Source organism: Chroicocephalus ridibundus, chromosome 1 (genome assembly GCF_963924245.1).
Source record: "Chroicocephalus ridibundus chromosome 1, bChrRid1.1, whole genome shotgun sequence".
Lineage (NCBI taxonomy): Eukaryota > Metazoa > Chordata > Aves > Charadriiformes > Laridae > Chroicocephalus > Chroicocephalus ridibundus.
This window is the reverse complement of record NC_086284.1, coordinates 61503980-61518767: the sequence shown is the minus strand read 5'-3', so window position 1 is coordinate 61518767 and position 14788 is coordinate 61503980. Positions and strand designations below refer to the sequence as shown.

General features: G+C 39.8%; 1 protein-coding gene across 1 annotated transcript in view; it reads right to left on the bottom strand.

Annotated features, from left to right (window-relative positions):
- PCCA (propionyl-CoA carboxylase subunit alpha) overlaps positions 1–14788 on the bottom strand; it is a 294043-nt gene that overhangs the window by 98478 nt on the left and 180777 nt on the right. Inside the window, exon 19 of the mRNA XM_063337025.1 lies at positions 13813–13915. Within this exon, the coding sequence (XP_063193095.1) occupies positions 13813–13915 (103 nt within the window). The remainder of the gene's footprint in view (positions 1–13812; positions 13916–14788) is intronic.

Below are 14788 nucleotides of genomic sequence, written 5' to 3'. Positions count from 1 at the left end.
TTGACTTCTCTATGGAAGGCTGCAACATCTCCTGTATGACGTGGAACAGGGGCTTGAAAATCTGCCTGGCAAATGAAACTGTTGGAGCGCACCTCTACCATCCTCCTGAAAACTGCCTAACTTTGGCCAAGTTCTATGCATTTCAAAAAATAAATCCTACCAATATCTGCAGATCACCACACTTCACAGCTACATTTCTAGAAGACACTTCTTTGCATTTAACACATGCCGGCCCAGGGCTGAAAACTACTTCCTCTGAAATTGTGGTTTTGAATTGTGGAATACCAGGTCAAGTATAAACATATGAAGACTGTAACCTCTGTGGTTTCAATGCCTACTCCTGATAGGGCCAAGCACCAAAGGAAGAAGCAGCATATAAACAAGCCACAAGGCAACAAAAACTGGATTCTGAGGGCCCCATGCCTGGAGAAAGCAGACTGGAACAAAGATCAGAAGTGTCAGTGAAGGAGGTGCAGAAAAGATGGAAAGGAAAATTTGGAGCAAGAAGTAATTCTGTGGACACATTATGAACAATACTCATTAATTAAACTAGACTCCAAATTGTTTAGGTAGGCTTACTGCATACTATTCAAGTCTTAGTCCAAGACAGAAGTATTGTGGTGTTCATCATCGTTTCCATATCTCCCTTAGCACATAATATTTCACTCTTTCACACTAGAGAAACACCAGTTTATTTTCACCACATTCCCATTATCTCACACCATCTAGTAGGGATGGGACACGAAGAGATTACAGTTTAAAAAGACGCCACTAAATAGATGATGCGCATGAAACCTGATACCGCAGAGTACTTCACTTTATAACTTTCTGATAGCAGTGATTTCCCCAGCAGCTGTAAGTATTCAGTGTTTCCATGACTGATTCTAGCAAGCAGCTTGAGGCCCAGAGAACGAAGAGCATACAACCCTGACTACATTTATAGAAAGTACGGTTTCAGAGATTTGGGTAGCACCTCTGAAAGACTTTGGCAGAGGCAGAGATAGAAGTCAGCACACAGCGCCATTAACCACAAGACTGACTCTTCTCCTCCTTACCCTCCCTTCCTACACTGCCTCTCATTTCATTTCCACAACAAATGAAATAAAAGGCCTATAGACAACAGTCCTCATCACTACACAAACTCCGGGAAACGCCCAGAGCTGGCCTATACAGCACACTGAACAGCAAAGGGATTCTGCATCCAGTCACATAGTTAACGCTATTGCAAAATGCACACCTGACATCTGGCATTCCTTAAATCTGAGTGATTTTGGAACAGCAACAACAACCTTTGAAATAAAGACTGGTGCATACAATATTACCTGAAATAATTCTAGCATTATGGTGCTATAGGTCTACTTTGGTTTCCAGTTGATTCCAATTTATTGTATGTCCTTCAGATCTGTAGATTTTTCTCTGGAAAATGAAATAAAGCATTGGCAGCGTGTTATGACTACTTAAATCAGGTTCCTTTTTTTATTCTTTGTATGAGCCACAGACAGTGATGCAACTCATTTTTAATAATTTAAAATCATTTCCCTCCTCCTGCCTTCAGAATAACCTTGTTCTTTTTTAACCCTTTCAATTACAGTACCTTTAGCCTGATCTTGGAAGGAAAAGTGGTTAACAAAACACACTGTTTATTTGTGAGTCCCTCCTCTAAATTCCCACCACACGCTCAACTTATCCCTTTAAGTTTTATGGAAATGAGAACCTGCCCAGAGAAGAAAATGAGTGCACCCATTCAGCTCTTGGACAGACAAGGACAATTTGGTTGTCACCCGGCAGCTGGGCTGGCCAACCTGTATGTGAGTGACCACACAGCAGACCCAAACCTGCTTTCTGGCAGGACAAACGGGGAATGCGAAGCCACCTGTGGACAAGCAGAGGATTTAAGAAAGGAGGGTGACACGGTGAGAGGCAAATGGAGGGAACAACTGGGGGAAGCTAGGGTCAGGAAGAAGTTTCCTAGCAGACACGCAAGTTTGCTGTAGATATTGATGTGGACAAGTAACAGGGATGTGAGAGACAACCCTGCAGACCAGCCAGTTCCACTAATGCCAGACTACTCACAGCCCACCACACCACCCAAAACATTATGGAGCTCCCTGAGCATCCAGTGCTGTGGGGATCCTGTGTTTCTTCAAGCATCTAAGAGACACTCTCCTCCATCAATGTGTCCTAGGTGCCACCATCTGAGGAAGTTGGGCAGGACTGCCCCTTCTTTGACAAGGAAAAGAAGAGGTGAATGGCAATCGCCAGAGGCAAAACCAGCTCAGCTGTGTTGCTGGGGAGCAGAGAAGTACAGCCAGCACAATCAGCCTGTTTCTGCAAACTGATTCCCCTTAGTCAAAGAACATCGTGACTGCAAAGCAGCCAGTGGGGAATAGACACAGGCAGAGCATCTGTCACCTTGCCTTCCTTCCACTCATTTTCCTTAAGCATCAACCACGGCAGCATCTGAGTATCATTCACTGAATATTTTACACCAATCAGACACTTATCACTACAGCTTTCGTGATGTTCTTTGTTGTGGAGGTGTCACAACATGGCACGTGCCAGCTCTAAACACACTAGTTCAACAAGGATCAGTACAGCTGCATTAATGCAGCACTGCCCAAACTAGGTATAGCCACCACAGGTTCCTCTGTACTGTACTAAACTGTGCCACGTAAACATATCCTAAATGGTGAACAATACAGAGTACAATGCCTCTTTGGTGACTACTGTATATAAATAATAAATAGGAACACTATCCACTGATAAGCCTGATCATTTGTACCTCTAGTCTTCATTTTCATCCTCCCACAACCCAGGTTCCCTGGTTTTATTAGAACATCCTGCTTGCGTTCAAATCTTCCCTACAACGAGCTTAATAGCCAGACGTACAGCTGTCCCACTAGTCTCGTATAGCAAGATCTATTCCACAGATCTCCGACTTCTACCAATAGCTAACATTGATACCGAATGAACTCTCATGAACAAAGCTATGTTTTCTTAATAATAACAGTTGTATAAACATAAGGTCTTCTCAGTTAAAGGGAAACCAACATCAAAAAGCAGTAAAACATGGAACCCTAAACCCTTCTTTCTTTGAAGAAACACGTTTGAAGCGAGGTGTTTCTAGTTATGGGTGAATGAAATGAGAATTCAGCTGCAACAAACGGACATCCAGTCCGTATGAAAGACTAATTAGATCCATCTGAGAAGCTGTGTCTAAAACTGCTTCACATATTTCAAAGGAAGGCTCTTCTAGTCTATCTTTTGAGAAGACTACATCAAAACATTTAGTCACAGCTGACGCACATCTATCCACTACAGCAGCATTATTTTTCATAAGCCATAAAAGCTACATTAAAGTAATGTTAATAGTCTGGTTTACTTAAAAATTAAATTAAAGGGGGAAAAAAGCAGCAAAGAAATTTAGAGCTAAGAAAGCAACTCAAAGCAGCAACGACCTTATAGTTCCCCCCTATGCCAAAGCATCAAGAGATCCCAAAGTAGAGTGTCATACTGAATATTAAATGTGCTGAGATTTGCTCAGAGAACAGAATTAAAGATGAAACACTATCCAGGACCCGCAGAATTAACTATGGCTTTTGTGGTAATAAGCCAGGCTCTTAACATTACATTAGCATGCTTTTAAATGTAACTATTGCCACTGCTGAACCAGCAGGAGGAGCTCACAACATTTTTTAACCTATACATTCCACAAAATTTGGGGAGGGGGGCTGGGAAGTTGGAGGGGTTTTTGAAGGCAGGGAGGAGTTGGTTGGGCTTTTTCTTTCCAGTTTTGTTGGATGCAAAAATCAATGGTAAAGAAAAGCATCTAAGTGATGCTTGTGTAAGCACTGTTTTTAGAAAATAATGATATGAATATTGTGGTGCAGGATCTGAAGTGTGCATGGCACACACATGAATTGAAGACAACACCCACGCCCCAAGGAGTTTTCAGTCCTCCACCAAAAGACGACAGAAGGACTGGAAGGGTGGCAGGACACATTAAATGCTGTTATGCCAGAAACGAGACTTTCTGAAGAAAGAAAATGGTATGTTATCTGTATTGTTACAGATACTTAATTTATATTTCAGTTCACTGTTCGCTATTATTCCTGGAATAATCGGATCATGACCTATGGCCGAACATAGTGTCCATTTTCATACCACAGGAATTCATCATCATAGAATCATAGAATGGTTTGGGTTGGAAGGGATCTCAAAGATCATCTAGTTCCATCCCCCTGCCATGGGCAGGGACACCTCCCACTAGATCAGGTTGCTCAGAGCCCCATCCAGCCTGGCCTTAAAAACTTCCAGGAATGGGGCTTCCACCACCTCTCTGGGCAACCTGTTCCAGTGTCTCACCGCCCCATCCTATGAAGCCACCTGTAAAGCTCTTCATGAGGTAATTTAGAATCAATCATTCTAAAACCTTAGCTCCTTTTCTGCCTTCTAAGAACAATGCTTTAAAACGATTCTAACACAAGGAAAATAAATAGCCAAACCGACCACACTCTCAAAATATTTTACATTGTAGCATTCCAAACCTTTCCTTGCATTTTCTTTTCAAACATTTCTTGTAGGCTACATACCAGTGCCAGACCATATGTTACTGTGAGTTTTGCAGCAGAACTACAAAGCTCCAAAACCTACTATAACCAAGATATTACACTGCCCTGACAGAGAGGGGAGAGCATATTTAAAAGTTACACAATTAATTCATTACTTTTCCTGTCATTTTTAGTTCTCAGCCATGTCGATATTTTCTCTATATGCTTATGGAGTACTGTGTGAATAAGCTAATCAGGGACATACAAACCCACACCAACAATCTCTCTTTACAAAGCAAACATGCGCCTATTGTACCAATCCCTTACAGATACTTACTGCTAAACTGGTGTGGTATTTAAAAAAAACATGCAATCCAGACACACTCTGCTTTTATTTTTGCTTGCATTATACCTTGTATTTATTTATTTGCTTGTATATACCTTGTATTAGGTATACAAGCATACCCAATACCAGTACACGCAAATATTTTATGAGTATACTTAATATTTACGTAAGCATTTTTACCTCTATCTCATCTAACACGTTGCAGCAGCTAAATTCTTTGAGAGACTCAATGCAGCAAAGTGGAAATGCATACCAGAAACACTGAGTTCACAACAAGATACTGAGGCCAAGGCCACTTTCATTTAAAAAACGCAATGTCAGCAGCCACCGAAACGTAGCAATTAAAGCATTCGCCCACAGAGTCAGAACACGAGGATCAATGCCTTCCCCAGACTGAAGGGTTCAAGCACACAGTGCTGCCTCCCAGCAGAACCTGTCCCCACCCCATCAGGATTAGGATGGGGCAGCCTCTACCCTTCCAGTACATCTGCCACTGCACAGGAAGGAATACAGAATCCATAGAGCCACAGTCAGTCAACAAGTAGGAGCACTACTATAGCCCAGCAACGACAGTAGTGCTTTGCAAGGCGGGAAATCATGGGTTTTGCTCTCGCCCCAGGGCTAGCTTATGCATACCACATTAAAATGCCATTATACAAAACACGCAAGTCTTACAAATAGCTAATGATCTGGATTTGAACCTGAATTATAAAAGTAGATACACAACATATAGAACAATAGATTCTATAGATACACAACTTGTAGAACTCAGTAATGAAGAGCTTTGTTTGCACAACTACATGTGTACCGCAGTGGAGAATTTGTGTGCTACTCTGCAAGTAAAATATAAACCACTTGGAAAAAGGCAGGAAAAGTTTTCTGCTTCCAGCTGTAAGGATTATCTAACTGATCTGCCCCCTCCACTTATGCCTTTACATGTGCACTTTCCCTTCATTCAAACTAATATAGGACATTGGATTAACGGTATATTTTATTACATATATATTACAATATAACATATGTAACATTCCAATATATAACAATATATATTTAGAACTAGACTAACCAGAAAAACTTCATTTACTTCTCCTGGGGATATATGCTAATTTGTATCTCTACTGGCTACCCCTCTTATTGTTTTAACTCCTACAGGTATTTGCTTTTCATCCTTATTAAAACAGCCCTCAATTTCTTTTATATGACCAATTGGTTATATATTATTATGTGCCTGAAGCATATCAGAAATGTAAAATACTGGTAATAATAATTCTGGTATTTTATTGATTCTCTTAACAAGATTATTAATTTTATATTGCTAGGGCTGGGCAATGTTACTTTTCTACAAGGACTACTGAAAAGACAGAGCTTAATACGCACTGGATTATGATCCCACTCCATTCACATTTGTGTTTAAGGAATTAAATGTAGACTAAGTTTGCTTACAGGAACTTTCTGTATCATTGCTCCAATTTTACATTATACTATCCCTTTTTACACTTGATGCTTTGCACACTTCAGATACATCTAGCTTGATTTTTGGGTGATATTTCTTCTTAAGCATTTTTTCCTCCCCCTGAAGAGGATTTACAAAACAAAGAAAATATTTCCGGAAGTAATTTTAAAATCAACTTACTCCTCAGTCACAAAATTTACAGCAAATGAATACAGCCGAGTTCTCCTAATTAAATGCTTATTACATTTTAATTTGAAGTCAAAGCTTAATCATAACTAGATATACATGAATTCACTAAATTAAAGCATAGAGATAACTAATTATCTACTCTATGCTGATGATACAGGATATACTCAAATAACAATGACAGTAATGCCTTAGATTTCTGCTTTTATGCTCTCATTTATGTACAATACAATAGGTTTTCTTTTGCAAAAATATTAAGAGGTAGACAGGCCAATTTTCCACCTACACAGATAAATAGAAACAGATAGGGAAAAAACATTGCTTTTTCCTAAAAAATTAAAAACATTCATTAATCAATTTCTTATTGGTTTGAACAAGCTTCACAAATTTTTCATAGACATTTCACATCTGTACTATGCTTACCTGTTCTTAAATTTGAATTTAGGAAGTGATCCAGTATTTTGTGAAAATGGTAACCCATTCCAGTAGCAATCTGAAAAAAGTAATTAAGCTTTCTCTACTCCTCTTATTCAGCGTTTGACCTATACTGTCCCTCCGGAAATATATCAAATTTCCATTTGCTCAAAGTAACTTCTGAACTATTTCACCTTATGCTTTTTTAAAAAAAATAAACAACTTTCATTCACCACAACTTCAATGATAAGAAGCTACTTTATAAGTGAAAACATCTGGAAATTCTTTGTCAACTGAACAGATGAGAAGATGAGGCTAAGTAGTCTGGGAAGGTATGCATCTGCTACAGAGATGAAGAACCCTAACAGACAGGGCTGGTTTCAAACGTGAAAAAGGAGAATAATAACAATTACTTGCAGGCAAATGATGCAAATCAGCAATAAAGAATTCTCAAGACAGAGGATTCCTATAATATAGCAAAGAATCAGAAAATGGATTATGTCAAAAAGTTTTCCAAGGATGCAGTTTATTGCATAAAATACAGCTACAAATTCCTTGGTGAACTAAAATTAGATCCTCAACCTACACATAGACTAACAAACTTCAAACAAAAAGAAACATGACTATCTCCTAAAGTGTAATTACACAGTGCTGGTATTCATCATTTGAGTCTTTGGATTCACTCGTTGCTTTTGTGAAAGCAGAGATGTAGACAAAAATCAAGATGATCCACCCTTTTTCTACCACCTCCTCGCTCACAAAGATACTAATACAAACTGTTCTTTAGTTGTCCAAGTGACATTCATAACAGAAAAATAAAACTGAAGAATACTGAAGGAAGTAAGGAGGGTAGGTTATACCAGTGAAAAGATTGCACTACAGTCACCTAATTACTTATCTTCCATTCTTTTGTTAACGAAAATTATACAGTGGTGGATCCAACAAACTGAACTTTATTATTGGATACCTGGTCCAATATATTTATGTTCTCCCTTGCATAGGCCAGTTACATTCTTTGCTATTATTTTTATTATACATTTTAAGTGTATTACCTACGTGAAACCCATCCACATTGGAGAAGTTTGGTTCATGGCTGTCCGTGACACTGAAGCCCTACAGACACCAGTGGCCAGGGGGCTGCTCACAACGCAGCTGGGGAGGGCAGCTCTCATCCAGCACACCGTTGGCAAAGGGACTCCACACTGGCCGCGAGCAGCCAGGAGTGAAAGTCTGCGAATAGGCAAAGTCACCATCACACAGGTCCCTGGTGGCTGACATCTGGCTTTGAAGGCACAATTTAGTACGGTGCAGGGAAACCACGCAGCTACTAGGTTTGCTCAATATATGTAGGTTCCCATTTGCTTTTGTGTCTCCCGCCCTTTGGTACTCTGCAGAACGCTCAAGCTTTGCAAAGAACGAACAAACTATAAACTTCATCAGCAAAATGGGATCAAGTCTTTGCAGCAATGAAATCATAAAATAAACACACTTCATAGCCAGACTGGCAACTGAAAAGGGCAAGATGAAAAAGATTCCTGTCTGAAATGGAACTAAACAAAAGATTCCAGCGCTCGATGGAGGGATGCTTCTGGGCTGTTTGTTGCTGGGTTTACATTAGTCTGATGTAAAGGAGGGTATTCCTCCTCTTGATTGTAAGATCTTCTACTCCGTTGATGAGAGGAAAAAATTTTAAGCATAAGAAGAATACTAATCAAAGCCCAGAATCTGATCATCTGTCCTCCAAAGAACTAAATGGATATATATGACAAGCAGTTAGCTGAAGATTCTTCTAGCAATTGATAAATAGGACAAAGAACAAAGAAAAATAATAAATGATGTTTACATTAATTTTGTTGACAAGTTCTTGATACACAAGTAAGTGGATCTCAAAGTTGCTAAATTTTAATTCTCAGGTCAGGTTACTAGAATCTTTTAATTGCATAAGTGTTTGTCGTTACGTTGATAGGGTATCACCAGAAACAACTGTCTGATACTGAAAATGCTAGAACACTAATTTTATACAAACTTAAGTATTAGCATATACGTTGCTGGCTTCAGAATAACAGAGGTACATATATTTTAAAAGAAAAATATATCAAATTACAAGTCAGTAATTTGATAGTTTTTAACCTCTACTGGAAACAAGAAAACCAATATTTTTGTTTGCACTGCTTCAGGCAAACAGTATTGCTCGCACTTGACCGCTTATCTTTTAAGTCCTTCAGTTTGGGGAAGTGAGGCCTCTAAAGCGGCCTAAAGCCAGCTCGCATCAAGGACCTCTGTTACAAAGAAAATGCTTAAAACCACGACGGTTACAAAACTCAAAATCCTGAAAAACAACAACCAAGCAAAGAGCGGTTAACACTGCACAATTCATTAAGATTCTCATGATAAAGGGAGAAAACCACAGATGACCCATAGACCGAGATGCTGACGAATGATCTGCGGGTGAACAGCGGGATCCGCGGAGCAGCCTGCTGCTCACACTCCCTGCACAGAGAGCAAAGCACTCCACACTGTGAGGTGGTGAGGTTTCGGCTGGCGAGAGGAGAAGAGTTACGGAAAAAAAAAGAAGGGAGGCTCTGCTGGAAGAGTCCCAGTGGTAAACAAAGTAAATCAGGATGCGAACGCTGCCGCTGCAATGCACAGTTTGCAGCGGGAGCAAACTTCTGAAGGGGAATGTGAAGGTGGCCCTCCCACTGGGCTATCTAACTGCACCACAGATTCAGCTACCTTTGTCACAAGCCACAAGGGGACACAACCCACAAAGTCAGGAGCTTGTGTCACACCAATTTAATAGCAAAAAGTAAATGCAGAAGTTCAAAAAGTGAGGCTTGTGTTTCTGACAGCAAAGTTTCAATAAAGAAGGCTTTGAATGTCCCCATTTTTTCTGATGGTATGTTATACCTCCTGATCAGAAACAAAATTTCTCATTCCTAGTCTTTGACTTTTCTTCCTTGAAGTTTTAAGACCATTGTTTTTCCATTTTAAAGCTTTGAATAATAATTCAGAAGATTCTAGATTGAGCTGTGTTTACTACATTCTCTTGTCTGCAGCACAATCACACAAGAACCCCACCAAAAAGAAAATTATTAATAAGGAATAACATTCCCTCTGCTATTTATCCAATAAGAATGAAAAATAAGTTAGTTATCCAAAAACAATGAAAAATAACCCTGGTATGCAAGAACAGTTACCTGCTTTTTACAAACCCACACTCAGTATTTTAACACACTATACCTTAAGGTTTAAATGAGACAGACCTCTGGTCACAGTAAAATCCACCTACTATTTCACCAGCTAAGGAATTTTCCAGATGCAAGTAAGTAAGGAATTATCTTCGCCACGTACACAGGCTTGATTAGAGTGGAATCAGAATGCAAAAGCTTCTGTCACCAGAAGGCTTGATTAGAGTGGAATCAGAATGCAAAAGCTTCTGTCACCAGTCCCTCTGGCTCAACCTTTAGGGTACACAGCCTGCCCTACCTGACACCCTTACTTCCTCCCCATTGCTTATGTACCCCTTCACCGTGATGCTGGGGGGTGCTCAGCTCCCCAGGGCTGCTCTCCTCTCTCCTCACCTAGCAGTGAGAGGTAACAGCAGTAGCATGTTGCAGGGACGCAAGGAACCTCCACAGGTCTGTTGCCCCCCTCCCCACCCTGATGGGATTTCTACCTGCTATCCCTCAGCGCCTTCCCTGCCAAGGAAAAGCAGCAGCAAAGGGGGCCCAAGCAACTTTTTGAGAGATAAAGGAATTTACAAAAACAAACAACAAAAATAAGGTCATGCTTAACTACTTATTCTTGCCTAGTTTGCTAATGCCAGACCAACCACTTGATTATGTTGAAGGTGCTAGTGTTTCAATAACAAACTGAAGGACTAGAAATCAGACTCCATATACGCCTTGTTAAGCCAGGCTTACATCAGCTGTAATGCTCGCTCTGCTGCAAGACACCACAACTGTTTAACAGCGCTGTCTAAACTGAGAGAGATGTTTAGACCTTGGTATAGGTAGGAATGATTTTCTGCACATTAAAATGATACATCAGCAGCAATAGCATTACATGTTCAGCATCCTTTCTCAGAGTTTGTACCTCCTGGAGACGCACCGTGCAGCTTACAATGCAGCTGCTCAGCTGCAAGTGGAATCCAGGACAGACCCATATATAAGCGTGTATGTTCAGTTGCCTTCACAATCGATAGAGACAAAAGTATAAAAGGATGCTTAGGCCTCCTCTGTCTGTAAACTTTCCTCTTGGCTGATTTATAGATATATCTTTATTGAATTTAACCAGACAAGTATAAGCAACAGCCTACACACAGATGCATACCTGTGTAATTAGTTGTGCTAAACTAAACTCCTAATTTAGTTCCCTAGCTATGGGAATTAGATTTCCGAGCTGACAGCAGAAAGGGTCTATGCAACACCCACAGCGACCAGCAGCCACCCTGTGTCGTCTTCACAGCAGCAGGCAGCTGCAGGCTGACCACTGTTAGATAGCCACCTTGCAACAAAAAGAGAGGAAAGGCTCGGGGCAATGACTACTCCTGGGAAGAACCATCTCTGTCACACAAACCCGTGCCAGTCCAACTCTAAATTGCGCTGAAATCTGGCAGACTTGCTTTGTTGTTTGAGCAATGGGTTTTATCCAAATTCACAGGATGCCTGTTAGGGCCATTATGTAAATTTAATTCAGTAAAAAGCTGCATGCAGACGTGGCCTTCGCTCCTGAAGTATCATTCCACAAGCGGGGTGAGCGTCCCAGCAATGCCATGTGTTAGGTACTGAGTAAACAGTTGTTCAAGACCTCCTGAAACTCTTTCTAAAAGAAACACTACGACTAAAATGACCACCTGCTTTCAGAATTGCAAGAGAAAATTTTTAAAGGTGCTGACCACAATGACTGATCTTTTCCATATCCTTTTTACAGTGTCCCTATGATCCACATGGAACAGAAAGTATCTCTTGTCTTTACTCGTACTCTCACACTCATCATGAGCATAAGTAAAATACAGTGTGACAGAGGTAAAGGTAATATTAGAAAGAATATTGGTTAGGCATCTTCTTGCCCCAATTAGGCCAACAAAAAGACTGAAAAAGAAATTCTAGATTTTCATTACCTCAGTTCCCATAAGTGAAAATAACCACCTAAAAACATGACCAGTTTCAGCTGAAAATAATGTCTTTTACATTGAAATTTCAGTAGAGCAAAGCAAAAGTGAACCACTGAGACAATAATCTTTTCATTATATGAACTATTAACTTAAATGTCCTTTTTCAAAGGAATCTCACGATTCTAAATGCAACATAGGTGTGAACATCATGACTATAAAAAAAATATCATGGAGTAGATGTTGCAGAAGTGTTTTCAACGAAGACACACAAGAAGTCACCCTGTACTTGGCGCTGGTGAGGCCGCACTTCAAATGCTGTGTTCAGTTTGGGGCCCTTCACTACAAGAAAGACATTGAGGTGCTGGAGTGCGTCCAGAGAAAAGCAATGAAGATGGTGAAGTGGCTCGAGCCCAAGTCTTATGAGGAACAGCTGAGGGAGCAGGGGTTGTTGGGGTTGGGAACTGGAGAAGAGGAGGCTGAGGGGAGATCTTACCACCCTCTACAACTACCTGAAAGGAGGTTGTAGGGAGGTGCGGCTTGGTCTCTTCTCCCAAGTAACAGACAACAGGACAAGAGGAAACATCCTCAAGTTGCACCAGGGGAGGTTTAGGATGGATATTAGGAAAAAAATTTACAATGAAAGGGTTATCAAGCATTGGAACAGGCTGCCCAGGAGAGTGGTTGAATCGGCATTCCTGGAGATATTTAGAAGACAGGTAGACGTGGTGCTGAGGGATATGGTTTAGTAGTGGACTTGGCAGTGTTAGGTTTACATTTGGACTAGATGATCTGAAGGGTCTTTTCTAACCTAAACGATTCTATGATTCTGTAAGAGTAAATAGCTGTCAGAAGTAAACTAGAAAACTTCTAGGCTTCTTCATACTCCTGCTTTTCAGTGACTCTAAGAATAAGTGTCTTTAGACCCTTTTGAAAACTTTTGCGTAAGAGTCAACAGATACCGTGCAAGTCAGCTCTCTATTTTCAAAATAAAATCTCGGTTTCGTTGTGGAATTATCATTAACAGACTTAAAAAGTCATTCTCTCTATAAATATACCTTCTCAATACTCCAACCAGCTTGTTTCTTGGCTTTATTCTGCTGAACAGATGAACTACTGAACACAGTATTACCATTCTTCTACTGTCATGGTCTGTCTTTCTGCCTTTCATGCTGACAACATTAAGTGCTTATGTTATTATCTTAGAATATCTATAAAAACAATAGTTCATACACATGCATCTGAAGTGACCTAGAAAGATCTTGAAACACTTGCATTTTGCTATGACCACATACAGTTTTACCACTGAGGTGCTGAATAATTCCATTCCAGTATGATTATGCATTCAACTTCCTTGGTTCTTTGATTTGTTTTTTTAATCACTAACTTAAACTAACGTAATTTTTGTTGACATTGCACTTATTTTCTTGCCCTCATATATCTACAATGGAGCATAAGACCTTACTTCTAAATAAGATGCTAAACAGGGTATTAAATTAGTTTTCTAATTAACAAAACAAGCATATACAAAAGTGCTCCACAGGCATGAGGAGAGAAGAATCTTTGTACACCAGCACGATTTAATTAACATAGAATGTCTTGTTTTGCAATTCACAGCAATGTCTACAAAAGACAAAACCAACATCTATCCATGTTTAGTCACTGAACAGATAGAGAATTGTAGTAGGTGTCAAGGATAATATACATTGACTCAATACATTGAATTTCTTAGAAAATGAGCAGAACTTACAGAAAATGACGTGCCATCCTTTGAAACTGCAACTGGGTAAATTCCATCTCCTAGACGCACAGAGAGCTCCCAGCTACTTCTCTTTGATTTAGCAATAGGAATTCTAAAAAAGAAACAGACAGAAGAAGGATTTTTAACAGAGATTTCATGCTTCTCCCATTTTAACCAGAAGCACTTACTTCATAGGATGGTCATGAGGCATATAAAATATCATTAATCTATGGACACAGTTGGAGAGCACACTTGAAAAAAAAAAAAGCCACACCTAAATATATTTTTGTGTGAAATGGCATATAAGGAGAAAATGCTCTACTTTCTTTCTAGATTTGCCTTGGCACACTGGGTATGCTGATAAAGTTATAGGAGGCTCTTGAATACAGCCAGCGCTTGCTGCAGAATTAGCTCAAACAGGATGAAAAGCAGAATGAGAAAAGTGGGTTGGCAGGAGAATAGCAACAGTAATAGCCGGAGCATTCTTTTAAAGGGCAAAATATAATCACTATTTCTTTCATCTCATTCTCAGTAAACCTTAATTAAAGGCCAATTACAGACAAAAGATTCAGCCAAACAAGTAATTTTATACTTAATATACATTTTAGAGTATCTCATCTACAGATCCCTTCAAGCAAACTGAAAAAATAATGATATATCATCACAGCCACATGCAATATTATACCTATTCCTGCAGCATTCTGTGGCTGCACCAGCTATCAGGTAATAGGAGAAACCTGAATCTTTTCAACTTTAGCTTAAAGAAGCACACCTGACAGCAAAGGAATGAAACCTGAGATTTCATTCTCGGAAATCTGGAGTGCAACAAGTAATTTTTAGCTATTTTATTTAAATGTATATTTTATTTCAGTTTCCTCATCCTAACTTCTCACGTCTCTTCCACTTGCTTGTAACAACTGCTGTCCAAAGGTATGCTACAACTTTTCTGTTATGGCTAATATATGGCAGCTGCCATATATTAGCA